This window comes from Balaenoptera physalus (assembly GCF_965194825.1).
Source record: "Balaenoptera physalus genome assembly, chromosome: 16".
Lineage (NCBI taxonomy): Eukaryota > Metazoa > Chordata > Mammalia > Artiodactyla > Balaenopteridae > Balaenoptera > Balaenoptera physalus.
This window is the reverse complement of record NC_138898.1, coordinates 82513715-82526527: the sequence shown is the minus strand read 5'-3', so window position 1 is coordinate 82526527 and position 12813 is coordinate 82513715. Positions and strand designations below refer to the sequence as shown.

Genomic DNA, 12813 nt, shown 5'->3' with positions numbered 1-12813 from the left:
TAGTTGTGGTGCACAGGCCCAGCTGCTCTGGGACATGTGGGATCTTCCCGGACCAGGGCTTGAACCCGTGTCCCCTGCATTGGCAGGCGGATTCTTAACCACTGCGTTACCAGGGAAGTCCAAAACAAGATCTTTTAATTTAAAAAAAAAACAACACAACAAAGAACAGTCTATTTATGATGAACAGGATAAAATAACATAGTGATCATCTCTGAAATGAATCTATTGATAAACAATAAATAATTCAACATATAAGGAAATATTAGTAGTTCAGAGGAAATGGTAACAGAAAATTGTTTGCTGGGAATTCCCTGGCGGTCCAGTGGTTAGGACTCTGCACTTCCACTGCAGAGGACTCGGGTGCCATCCCTGGTTGGGGAACTAAGATCCCGCAGGCCGAGCAGGGAAACCAAAAAAAAAAAAAAAAAGAAAAGAAAAGAAAGAAAATGATTTGCTATCCAGTCTGCGAGTGACGGTCACTGTGTAGGAAGACCCTAAGCACTGGGCAGGTTCGGGACCAGCCCCCCGGTCAGCTGCTACTCCAAAAGTTTTGAAACTGGTTGTTTGTTTTCATCAGGATTAATCAGGACACAGAAACCACACATTAATTTGAACAGGGAAAGTTTAATAAAAGAATCATTAGTGGGACTTCTCTGGTGGTCCCGAGGTTAAGACTCTGTGCTCCCAATGCGAGGGGCCTGGTTCGATCCCTGTTGAGGGACCTAGATCCCACGTGCCGTAACTAAGAGCCTGCATGCTACAACTAAGACTTGGTGCAGCCAAAAAAAAAAAAAAAAAGAATCGTAGTAACAAGGATGAACTGCTAAGGGGTAATGAGAACTCTAGACAACACACAAGTAACAGGCAGCAGGAGTATCAACTACCACAAGGGCTGAGGGAGCAACTAATCCTGGAAGAGAGCCCCCCCCGAGGCTGAGATCCAGGCTTCTCTGGGGAGGGGGCAGAGTCCGCAGGGGTGCCACAAGCTGGGGCTGGCAAGCAGGGACCCGTCCTCTAGAGGTGCTAGTGGAAACCACTGGCAAGTTGCCCCCGGGGTGCCGCCAGATTCGCTGTTGCAGGGAAGCTGTTCCCTGGGGTGGTGGCAGAACTCTGGAAACCACCCGTGGGGTGATGCCAGCAGAACTTTCTAGGAGGCCCCTCTCTCGGGCACTGGCGGAACTAACTCCCTGGGAAACTGCCTGTGGGTGTGGTGCCCCTGGGATTTCTCTGGGAAGCTTCCTTCTGGAACTTTCTGGGACTTCTGTGTGACTTGCTGGGCACCCGGCCAGGATGCAGGGGAGCCAACTGGATGCTGTGTGCGGCAGGGGTGCCCCTGGGAATCCCAAGTGCAATTGGTCACCGCGTGCTACAGGTACAAGCAGGTGAGAGCCCACTGGAAATGGTAAGAGAAGTGCCTTCCTCCTCCAGGGACCTCCTGAAAAAGCCTCCAAGGTAGGTCCTGGGCCAGCTGCCAAGGGAGAAATGTTTACAGGGTCCAGTTCCAGTATCACAAGGCAGGACAAAGAAGGGTGGACTTGGAGTAGAGAGGCAGTAACTTGAAAACCGTCAAAGTGATTTCTTGGGCCAGAGAGGCTTGTACAATGGAGTTACGTTCTAGGGTCAAATGTAAGGCAAATATCGTGCACAGACAGAATTATACTTGAAAACCCTCAGACATCCAGGAAGTACAGGATATATATAGTTTTGTGTAAACAATTCTGCAAAGCAATTCCTAGGCATGTTCACATATCAGAACCAATTAGGCTAAAAGAAGGAAGCAGGTGAAAACCTATGTGTGTTTGGTCATTCAAACAATTTTGGCCCACAGGTAAAATAAGAGGTAAACAGAATAATTGACAGTACGGCCTGCAGGTTTACTCCAGAGGTCAGTGAACTACAGCCTGGGGCCACACCCTGCCCGCGGCCCGTTTTTTGTATGACCTGTGAGCTAAGAGTGGTTTTTCATATTTTGAAATGGTTAAATAAGTTCAAAAGGACTTACTTCATGACCTGAGAAAATAACACGAAATTCCCATTTCAGTGACGTAAATAAAGTTTTATTGACCAGGTGCATTCATCGCCATATCACCTGCTTCTACTTTCATGCTACAAAAGCAAGGTGAGTGGATGCAACAGAGGCTGTAATGACCCAGAGACTAAAACATTTACTATCACTCCCGTTACAGAGAAAGATCGCCAGTCCCTGGTTTACTTTATATTGCTTTAATATTAAGCACTTATAACCCTAACCCAGGTTGATTCTAAATTCCTTCTGTTTTGAGGATTAAATTTGTGAATGCTTATACAGTAGGGAGTTGGTTTCTAACTTCAGAAGGCAGGTAAATGTGTTTTTGATGCAATTCCATGGTAATTTTTCCTTACTTCCAAGACAACTTCTAGAGAAATAACCATCACATATTCAAGAATGACACCCAGCATTACTGTTCCAGCGATGGCAGAGAAGTATGTATTTGCCAGGAACAATGAATGATAAGCTCTGGACAAAATGAGAAGATCAACTACTTGAAAGCACTGAAGAACAACCAGAAACAGGCGAAAACAGGAAGGAATGCTATCCTCGAAAGAAGGGAAGCACACATATGGAATGAGCTGCACATGGACCTGGCTTTTCCCCCATGGGAACTCCTGACTTCCTGTGGGACTCAGGGAGAAATAGAGCTTAACCAAAAAGCAGCAGTCTTAATGAAACGAGGAAACCTATGTCACATATCAGGACTGCCATTGTGGTTAGACACTGAAGAGGAAATCCTGGAGAAAATGAGTCACAGAGGTGGGACACCCAGTATCATCATAGCAACTTCCCTCAAATTCTTGCTTCATCTCCAAACTGTGCAAGCACAGGGTGAGGCTTTAAGGAAAAGCAACATCTGGAAGGTAAATTGCTGAGCAGAGATTTAAACAGCTGTGTGGTGCTAGAAAGACAGGGTTTGGTATTCAAGATCCACCGAGTTCGAGAAGCTTGTTTAACACCATGTGAAACTAAGGGGCACATCTTAGGAGGAGGGGCCGCCTTCTGAGACTAAGAGGGATGCTCTAGGGCCAAGGGCAACTCATCCACATGGGGGCAGGGTGACCTGCCAGTAACTTAACTGCCTGCCAGAACAAAATGCAATTTTACTTAGCAGATTTTTACAACATATCATGCATAATACCCAGTATAAAATTTAAAATTAGTATGAATGTGAAGAAGCAGGAAAATGTGACCCATGGCCAAGACAGGAAAAAAAAATCTATAGACGTAGAACCATAAATGACCCAGATGTTGAAATTACCAGATAAGGACTAAAACAACTGCTATAAGTACATGAAAGACTTTTTATAGGGGTGGTGAACACAACAAATGAATATAAGGGAAATTGCAAAAGAGAAATGAAAATGCTAACCAGAAAAGGAAGAAAGAAAATGGAATTTTAGAAATGGAAAATAATCAGAAATGAAAATTTCACCAGATGGACTTAACAGCACCCTGGATATGGCAGAAGGAAGAATCAGTGTCCTCAAAGAAACGCCAATAGAAACTATCCAATCTGAAACTTGAATACAAAAAGAAAAAGGTGGGGGGGAAGGAACAGAGCCTTAATGACTTGTGAGACAATAAATAGCAAATTTCTGGACTTCCCTGGTGATGCAGTGGTTAAGAATTCACTTGCCAGACTTCCCTGATGGCACAGTGGTTAAGAATCTGCCTGCCAATGCAGGGGACACGGGTTCAGTCCCTGGTCCTGGAAGATCCCACGTGCCGTGGAGCAACTAAGCCCGTGCGCCACAACTACTGAGCCTGTGCTCTAGAGCCCACGAGCCACAACCACTGAAACCCGCGCACCCTAGAGCCCACGTGCTGCAACTACTGAAGCCCGTGCGCCTAGAGCCCGTGCTCCACGACAAGAGAAGCCACCGCAATGAGAAGCCCGTGCACCGCAACTAGAGAAAGCCCACGTGCAGCAACGAAGACCCAATGCAGCCAAAGATAATTAAAAAAAAAAAAGACATTAAATAGCAAATTTCCTTCTCTGTGTAAATTAAGAAGAGAATCAGAATAAATATTTGAAGAGATACGAATGGCCAAAAATGTCCAACATTGATGAAGACGTCAACATGCAGATTCAGTAAGCGCCACAGACCAAGTAGGGTAAAAACAAAGAAGGCTATAAACAGGCATTTCGTGGCCAAACTGCTGAAGACCAAAGATGAGACAGAGCTGGGGAAAAGGTACATTACCTTCAGGGGAACAAAAATAAGAATTCTAACCTGATTTTGTTATCTAAAACAGTGGCAACCAGGAGGAAATGGAATGAAACTTTTAAACGGCTGGAGGAAGAGAGTTCCCTGGCGGTCCAGTGGTTAGGACTCCATGCTTTCACTGCTAAAGGCGCAGGTCCAATCCCTAGTCGGGGAACTAAGATCCCGCAAGCCACGCGATGCGGCCAAAAGAGAAAAAAAAAAGGGCTGGAGGAAAAAAATTGTCAAGCCAGATTCCATACCGAGTAAAAGCAGTCTTCAAAAAACAATAAGGACCTACTGTATGGCACAGGGAAGTATATTCAATACCTTGTAATAACCCATAATGGAAAAGAATCTGAAAAAGAATATATAAATATATGTATAACTGAATCAATTTGCTGTACACCTGAAACTAACATAACATTGTAAATCAACTATACTTCAAAAAAAAAATGATTCAAAAACGAAAGCAAGGAGAATGATGTTGGCAAGATGGCAGACTAGGAGGCAAGGGGCCTTCCTTCCTCCACAGATACACCAAATTAACAGTAGACGGACCAGAACACCTCTGTGAGAACTCTGCAGACCAGCTGAGAAGCTATGGCACCCCAGCCATTGTAAAACCAAGAAGAGATTTCAGCACAGGGGTAGGAAGGTTCGCAGCATTTGCCTTGCCTATTCATGCTTCTCCCTCTATGTGGCATAGTGCAGAGCAGCTGCGAAGGAACCCCCAGACTGGGGCTCCTCCCTTGAGGTGGAAACAAAAGAGTGGACTGTGTGTCCAACATTCAGGCTTGTCTGGGGGTTACTGGAGGAACTGATTTATATCTTGCCTGATTCAGAGCACTGACTTAACTCAGAGCTGCAGTTCTATGGGCAGACACCAGGGGGCGAAAGAGATTCAAAAAGGTTTGAGAGGTTCTAGAACAGCCAGCAGGGCTGATGGGTGGTCTTCCCCGCACGGAGCCAGTAAGCAAAGACTGGGAGAGGTGATTGTCTTTTCAAATGCCTAAATCCCAGGAAAAAAAAAAATATTACAAGGCATACAGAGAAGCAGGGAAACAAGGCCCACTCAAAGGAACAAAATAAAACTCCAGACACCAATTCTAAAGAAATGTAGATCCATGAACTACCTGACAAAGAATTTAAAATAAAGATCCTCAATGCACTAAAAGAGAGTATAGAAAGACAACTAAATGATATATGAACAAAATGAGAGTACTGACAAAGAGGAACTATAAAAAAAACCAAACGGCACTTCTGGGGCTGAAAAACACGATAAGTGAACTGAAAAATTCATTAGAGGTGTTTTTTTTTTTTTTTAGAAATTCACGTTCTTTTATTTATTTATTTATTTATTTATGACTGTGTTGAGTCTTCGTTTCTGTGCGAGGGCTTTCTCTAGTTGCGGCAAGTGGGGACCACTCTTCATCGCGGTGCGCGGGCCTCTCACCATCGCAGCCTCTCTTGTTGCGGAGCACAGGCTCCAGACGCGCAGGCTCAGTAATTGTGGCTCACAGGCCCAGTTGCTCCGTGGCATGTGGGATCTTCCCAGACCAGGGCTCGAACCCGTGTCCCCTGCATTGGCAGGCAGATTCTCAACCACTGTGCCACCAGGGAAGCCCTCATTAGAGGTGTTTGAAGGCAGACTTAATCCCGTTCCATGCTATAACATGGATGAAACTTCAGGATGTTACGCCAGAAGTGAAATAAGCCAGGTGTAATAGTGTAAATACTCTATGATTCCACTTAGATGAGGTATGTAAAATAGTCACATTCATAGAAACAAAGGAGAATGGTGGTTATCAGGGGCCAAGGTAGTGGGGGAAAAGGAATTGTTTATTTAGTGGATATAGAGCTTCAGATTTGCAAGATGAAAGAGTTCTGGGGATGTGTTTCACAACAATGTGAATATACTCAACACTACTGAACTACCATACCCATAAATATGGTTTAATGGTAAATTTTATGTTTTTTTTTAAACCACACACACACACACACACACAAATGAAGGTAAGGTAAATACATTTTCTGATAAACAAAATCAGAGAGGGTTTCTTACTATTAGACCCACACTAAAAGAAATGCTAAAGAAAGTTCTTCAGGCTGAAGGGAAATAATTCCAGATGGAAATCCAGAGCTACAAGAAGGAAAAAAGGGTATTAGAAGTGGTACATATAAAGGTAAATAAAAAGATTATTTTTAAAAATTTTGGAAAGTGATTGCTTAAAACAAACGTCATAAGGTGTTGCAGGATTTATAACATATTAGGGCTAAACAGAAGTAAACAGAATTATAGTGTTTAAGGTTCTTACATTGTAGGTGTAGTAGAAAAATAGTAATTTTAGGTTCACTGTGACAAATTAGGAGGGCATATTGTAATCCCAAGAATAACCAAAAAAAACCCCAAAAAACCTAAAAGAGCTAAAATGTCAATAGAGTAGATAAAATATAATACAAAAAAATTTCTCGATCTAAAATAACACAGGGGGTTTCCCTGGTGGCACAGTGGTTAAGAATCCCCCTGCCAGTGCAGGGGACACGGGTTCGATCCCTGGTCCGGGAAGATCCCACATGCCGCAGAGCAACTAAGCCCATGTGCCACAACTACTGAGCCTGTGCTCTAGAGCCCGCGAGACACAGCTACTGAGTCCACATGCCACAACTACTGAAGCCCACGTGCCTAGAGCCCGTGCTCCACAACAAAAGAAGCCACCGCAATGAGAAGCCTGCGCACCACAATGAAGAGTAGCCCCCACTGGCCACAACTAGAGAAAGCAGGCGTGCAGCAACGAGGACCCAATGCAGCCAAAATAAATAAATAAATAAAATAAATTTATTAAAAAAATAAATAAGAAATAAAATAAAATAACGCAGGAAAGTAGTCCCAAAGGAACAAAGAACATATGAGATGAATAGAAAAGAAACAGCAACATAGAAGCCTTAAACTAAACCATATAAATAATGACGTTAAATGTAAATGGATGAAACAATCCAAGTAAGAGTCAGATTTTCAGACTGGTTTTTACAAAAAAGACCTAACTGCACGTTTACAAGAGACATAGTTTAAATATAAAGTACAGAGAGCTGAAAGTAAATGAATAGAAAAAGATGTGCTATGCAAATATTAGTCATAAGAAAGCTGGTGAGGCTATATTAATACAAGACAAAGGAGACTTCAAGATCAGGAGGATAAATGAAACAAAGAGGAATGTTTTGTGAGGAAAACAAGGGTCAATTCAGCAGGAAAACATTACAATCCTAAATTTATATCTAATAACATTCATATCCATATCTTCAACATGTGTGAAGCAAAATGTACTAACCAAAAGGAGGAACAAATATACGATATAGCTGGCTATTTTAACACTCCTCTATCAATAATGGATAAAATAATAGGCGAAAATTGGAAATGACACAGATGAACTGAATAACATTTAACAACTTGACCTAATTGGTCTGTTAACTGCAGAATCTAAATTCTTTTCAAGTGTACATGGACTATTCACCAACATAAATGATGTGCTAAGTGATAAATTAGGTCTTGATAAACTCAAAAGGATTAAAATCATACAGAGTGGGACTTCCCCAGTGGCGCAGTGGTTAAGAATCCACCTTCCAATGCAGGGGACGCAGGTTTGATCCCTGGTCAGGGAACTAGATCCCACATGCATGCCGCAACTAAGAGTTCGCATGCCACAACTAAGGAGCCGGCGAGCCGCAACTAAGGAGCCTGCCTGCCGCAACTAAGACCTGGTGCAACCAACATGAATAAAAAAAAAAACAAAAAACAAAAAAAAAAAACATACAGAGTATGTTTTTGGACCACAATGGGATTTAACTAGAATCAATAACCCCCAAATTTCCAAATATTAGGAAATTAAGCAACATGCTTCTCAGTAACCATGGGTCAAAAAGAAATTACTAGGGTTCTTAGAAAATACTTTGAACAAAATCATAATAAAACACAACATATCAAAGTCTGAGGATTACAGCTAAAGCAGAACCTAAAGGAAACGTTATAACTTTAAATATTTTTTTAAAACTCAATGACCTAAGCTACCAAATCAAGAAGCTAGAAAAGAAAAGCAATTAAATTCAATTAAATAAGGAAATAATAAAGAGCAGAAATAAATGACAAAGAAAACAAAGAAACAATAGACAAAATCACAAAGCCAAAAGTTGCCTCACTGGAAATTTAATTAAAAGAGATGAATGCCTTACAAGATTTATCAAGGAAAAAAGAGAGAAATCATATTCAGAGAAATATGAATAGGCTTATATATGAAAAATTAGCATGCAACTGTGAAAATTTAAAAAAAATCTGTGATTCAATTTCAACGATTAGAAATCCAGTTGGCAGCTGACACTGATCTGAGCATACCCTTCTTGTTCATCAATTACATACTCACCATCTTATTTAAAGATTGCTTCATTTTTTTAATCTTCTTGATAGTAGAGACCCTAAGTTTGGTCTTAAAAGTCAATCCGAATCAATCATCCTCTCTCATATATATATATATATATATATATATATATATATATATATATATATATATATATATATATATATATAAATCTTCTACAGATATAGGTTTGTTTTGTAGTAAAATGGTATACAGTTGGCCCTTGAACAACATGAGGGTTAGGGGTGCTGGTGAAAATCTGTATATAATTTAGTGTTGGCCTTCAGTATCCATGTTTCCTCCGTATCCACAGTTCCTCATTTGTGGATTCAACTAACCACAGATGTTGTAGTACTGTAGTATTTACCATTGAAAAAAATCCAAATATATATGGACCTGTGCAGTTCAAACCCATGTTGTTCAAGGGTCAACTGTATACATATAGAGAGAGGATATATACATCCTTTGCCAACCCTTGGAGACATCTATATATCTATACCCATATCCCTGTACACACACACACACACACACACACACACAAATATACCCTCTGATAAACTTTTTTTTTTTTTTTCCGTTCTTGGTTCCAGGGAGTACAAAATTGCTAATTCAATACCTGGCAGATGACCTACAGTGGCAGAGATAATCATTATACAGCATGTAGGTTTTAACAGACTAGACTAGTTTAGCTCACAGATGACCACATATGCTCACTAATGCACTAGACTAGTTTAGCTCACAGATGACCACAGATGCTCACTAATGCTCCTTGTAACACATATTGGGCACATTGAAGGCTCTGAAAGTCCCACAGTAAAAAAAAAAGAAAAAAAAGACAAAGGAGTATAATGGTTATTAACTGAAAGAAAAACTGAATAGGCCTTGAAGGAGTTTTTCCCTTTCCTTTGGGAAGGAGTAAAATAAGAGTATTTTTTTTCAATTTGGTTTCATTTTAGGAATGAAAGACAGTTTCATCTATGTTCTTCAAATGTATTCTACACAACCAGGGCCCTGCTGAGGATACAGTGTAAAATACATTGATCATGTTTCTTGGACTCAGTGTTTTGCTAAGTCAAAGGGATGTGTCAGAACCATTTTTAGGATAATGCTTATGATATCTTAGAAGAAAACAATACATAAGTCTTGCCTGCCAATATTCTAAGATTTACAAATACAAAGGATAAAATTGTTAACACCTACAGTATTTTGCAAAATCCTTCTGCAAATCCGTTCTGGCATTGATAAAAGCACGTCCTTTCTCTGTTCCAACGACAAACACGTCTGCTTCATACATTGCAATGCAGGCCACTTCCGCCTTGGACTTGGCCAGTTCTTTACACTGAAACGGAAAAAAAAGAATGAAATGTTATCTACAGGGGCAGATCTGGATTTTTGTGGGGCCTGAGAGGTCTGCCTTAAGAAAAAAAATACAAAATTAGGTACAAAACAAATATTTCTTTAGAATGAGAAAAACCACCAAGAAAAAAAACAAAACAAATTTTATCAAGCAAATACCATTAACATCATAAAACCACAAGAAGAAGATTTTTATTCAGTACCTGTGATGATGCTTGTGATTTATAATAAGAAATGTATATTTGGTTTTCTTCCACTGTTTCTGACACAAAGCTCCTAAAACCCTTGGAATTTTCTAAGAGCGAGATAAAGGTGTCTTTTGCTTTGTTAATGAGGTGACTTTGGGACCAGCCCAAGGATGGGGGCTGGCTGCCGGGAAAACCAACCAGGTGATTAGAAGGGGGGAACTTCCCCCTGACCTCTGGGGAGGGGAGAGGGGCTAGAGATTGAATCAATGGCCAGTGGTTTAATCCATCGTCCCTAGGTAATGAAGCCTCGAGGAAAACCCAAAAAGACAAAAGGATTGATGAACAAGTGGAGATTTAGGGAGAGTGGTGCACCTGGAGAGGGCATGGAAGCTCTGCTCCCCCTTCCCCACACCTTGCCTTGTGCATCTCTCCCATCTTGCTGTCCTTGAGTTATACATATCCCTTTATAACAAACCGGTAATCTAGTAAATCAAATGTTTCTCTGAGTTCTGTGAGCAGCTCTAGCAAATTAATCAAACCCGAGGAGGGGGACGTGGGACCCTCCAATCTATAGCGGGTTGGTCAGAAGCACAGGTGACGATGCGGGCTTGCCAATGGCATCTGAAGTTGGGGGAGGGGTAGGGAAGACAGTCTTGTAGGACTGAGCCCTTAACCTGTGGAATCTGATGCTCTCTCTAGGTAAATAGTGTCAGGATTGAGGTGAATGGTAGGACACCCAGCTGGTGTCTAAGAATTGCTTGTTAGTGTGGGGAAAAACACCATGTTGGAACTGAGTACAGAATCTTGACCGCCTGACACCTGACACGCCTGTCTCATGTGCCTTTTTTCCCTACGTCTTTGGCTGCAGACTCTTTGCCTCTTCCTGTGACAACAATTTCATAATATCATTTTCTATGGAGAGAACAGAGATAATTTAATATTTCCTCCAACGTGATTGATTACCTTTTTATTATTGATGATAAGGATGAATGAAACATGAAAATTCATACCACAGACACACTTGCTGTTCTTCGTCGTGCTACAGGTTGATCCCCTACAGACAAGAATTCTGATAAATTCTACTTCGTGTAGTTCCTTTCAACAATTTAAAAGAATGTTTGGTGTATTTATAACTGAATACGCTACGTTACTGAGTATCTTCCTCACCAGAAGGAACTTCTGTTTTGACAACGCATCGATGAAAAACAAATCCTCTGTTGACAATTACACCCATTTAATGACTGGAAGAATTTCCCACAGACTAGCTTCTGGCTCTATACATTTAAAACCTTGTTTCTCCTGTACTACCCACATACTTTTGGAGTTGGGAACATGTTCACACCACAATATGACCTCGGGTCTTGTCCCTTGATGTCGAGTTACCAGAAGAGTTGACAGTCAACCATCGGATTATTCCTGGAAACCATTCCTATACCAGGACATCTAGCAATAATTTACCCAGACACAGAAATAACATCAAGCCACATAATACTTACCACTAAACTAAAACTAAATGTAATCTCCAACCCAGTTTCCCCTTCTTGAGACCCCCAAAATGCCCATCTCCACTCAAACATCACCTGACACAGTGGATTATGGGGGGCAGAATAATGGCCCCTAAAGATGTCCACGTCCTAATCCCCAGAGCCTGTTATGTTACCTTACAAGCAAAAGGGACTTTGCAGATGTGATTACAGTTAGGATCTTTTTTTATAAATTTATTTATTTTATTTTATTTATTTTTGGCTGTGTTGGGGCTTCGTTGCTGCGTGCAGGCTTTCTCTAGTTGCGGCGAGCGGGGGCTACTCTTCATCACAGTGCGCAGGCTTCTCGTTGCGGTGGCTTCTCTTGTTGCGGAGCACGGGCTCTAGGCATGCGGGCTTCAGTAGTTGTGGCATGTGGGCTCAGTAGTTGTGGCTCATGGGCTCTAGAGCGCAGACTCAGTAGTTGTGGCGCACGGGCTTAGTTGCTCCACGGCATGTGGGATCTTCCCTGACCAGGGCTTGAACCCGTGTCCCCTGCATTGGCAGGCAGATTCTTAACCACTGCACGACCAGGGAAGCCCTACAGTTAGGATCTTGAGATGAGATTATCTTTTTTTTTTTTTAAATGAAAGTTGTTTTTAAATTTTATTTATTTATTTATTTATTTTTGGCTGCGTTGGGTCTTCGTTGCTGTGCGCGGGCTACTCTTCGTTGCCGTGAGTGGGCTTCTCATTGCAGTGGCTTCTCTTGTTGCAGAGCGTGGGCTCTAGGCACGCGGGCTTCAGTAGTTGTGGCACGCGGGCTCAGTAGTTGTGGCTCGCGGGCTCTAGAGTGCAGGCTCAGTAGTTGTGGCGCACAGGCTTAGTGGCTCCGTGGCATGTGGGATCTTCCCGGACCAGGGCTCGAACCCGTGTCCCCTGCATTGGCAGGCAGATTCTTAACCACTGCGCCACCAGGGAAGCCCAAGATGAGATTATCTTGATTATCTGGGTGGGGCCACAGGGGTCCCTTAATGAAACCACAAGGATCCTAGTGTAAAAAGAAGGAGGCAGAAGGGAATGACAAGGGAATCCAAGGGCACATTGGTGCCCTTGCTGGAAGGAACCACAAGTCAAGGAATTGCAGCCCAAGGAGCTG

General features: G+C 42.0%; 1 protein-coding gene and 1 long non-coding RNA gene across 5 annotated transcripts in view; one reads left to right on the top strand and one right to left on the bottom strand.

The window, feature by feature from the left end:
* The window catches only part of LOC309646217 (general transcription factor II-I repeat domain-containing protein 2), a 54882-nt gene that overhangs the window by 27991 nt on the left and 14078 nt on the right, over positions 1-12813 (bottom strand). For 3 of the 4 annotated variants that reach the window (XM_082432306.1, XM_082432307.1, XM_082432305.1), the window contains one exon: positions 9849-9987. In XM_082432306.1, the coding sequence (XP_082288432.1) occupies positions 9849-9987 (139 nt within the window). Of the gene's footprint in view, positions 1-9848; positions 9988-12813 lie in introns of those variants that run through there. The other variant, XM_082432308.1, reaches the window with a different exon arrangement.
* Positions 114-6242, top strand: LOC309646290. Its single transcript, XR_014255255.1, has 2 exons — positions 114-5547; positions 5877-6242. It is a non-coding gene; the product is annotated as an uncharacterized lncRNA (long non-coding RNA).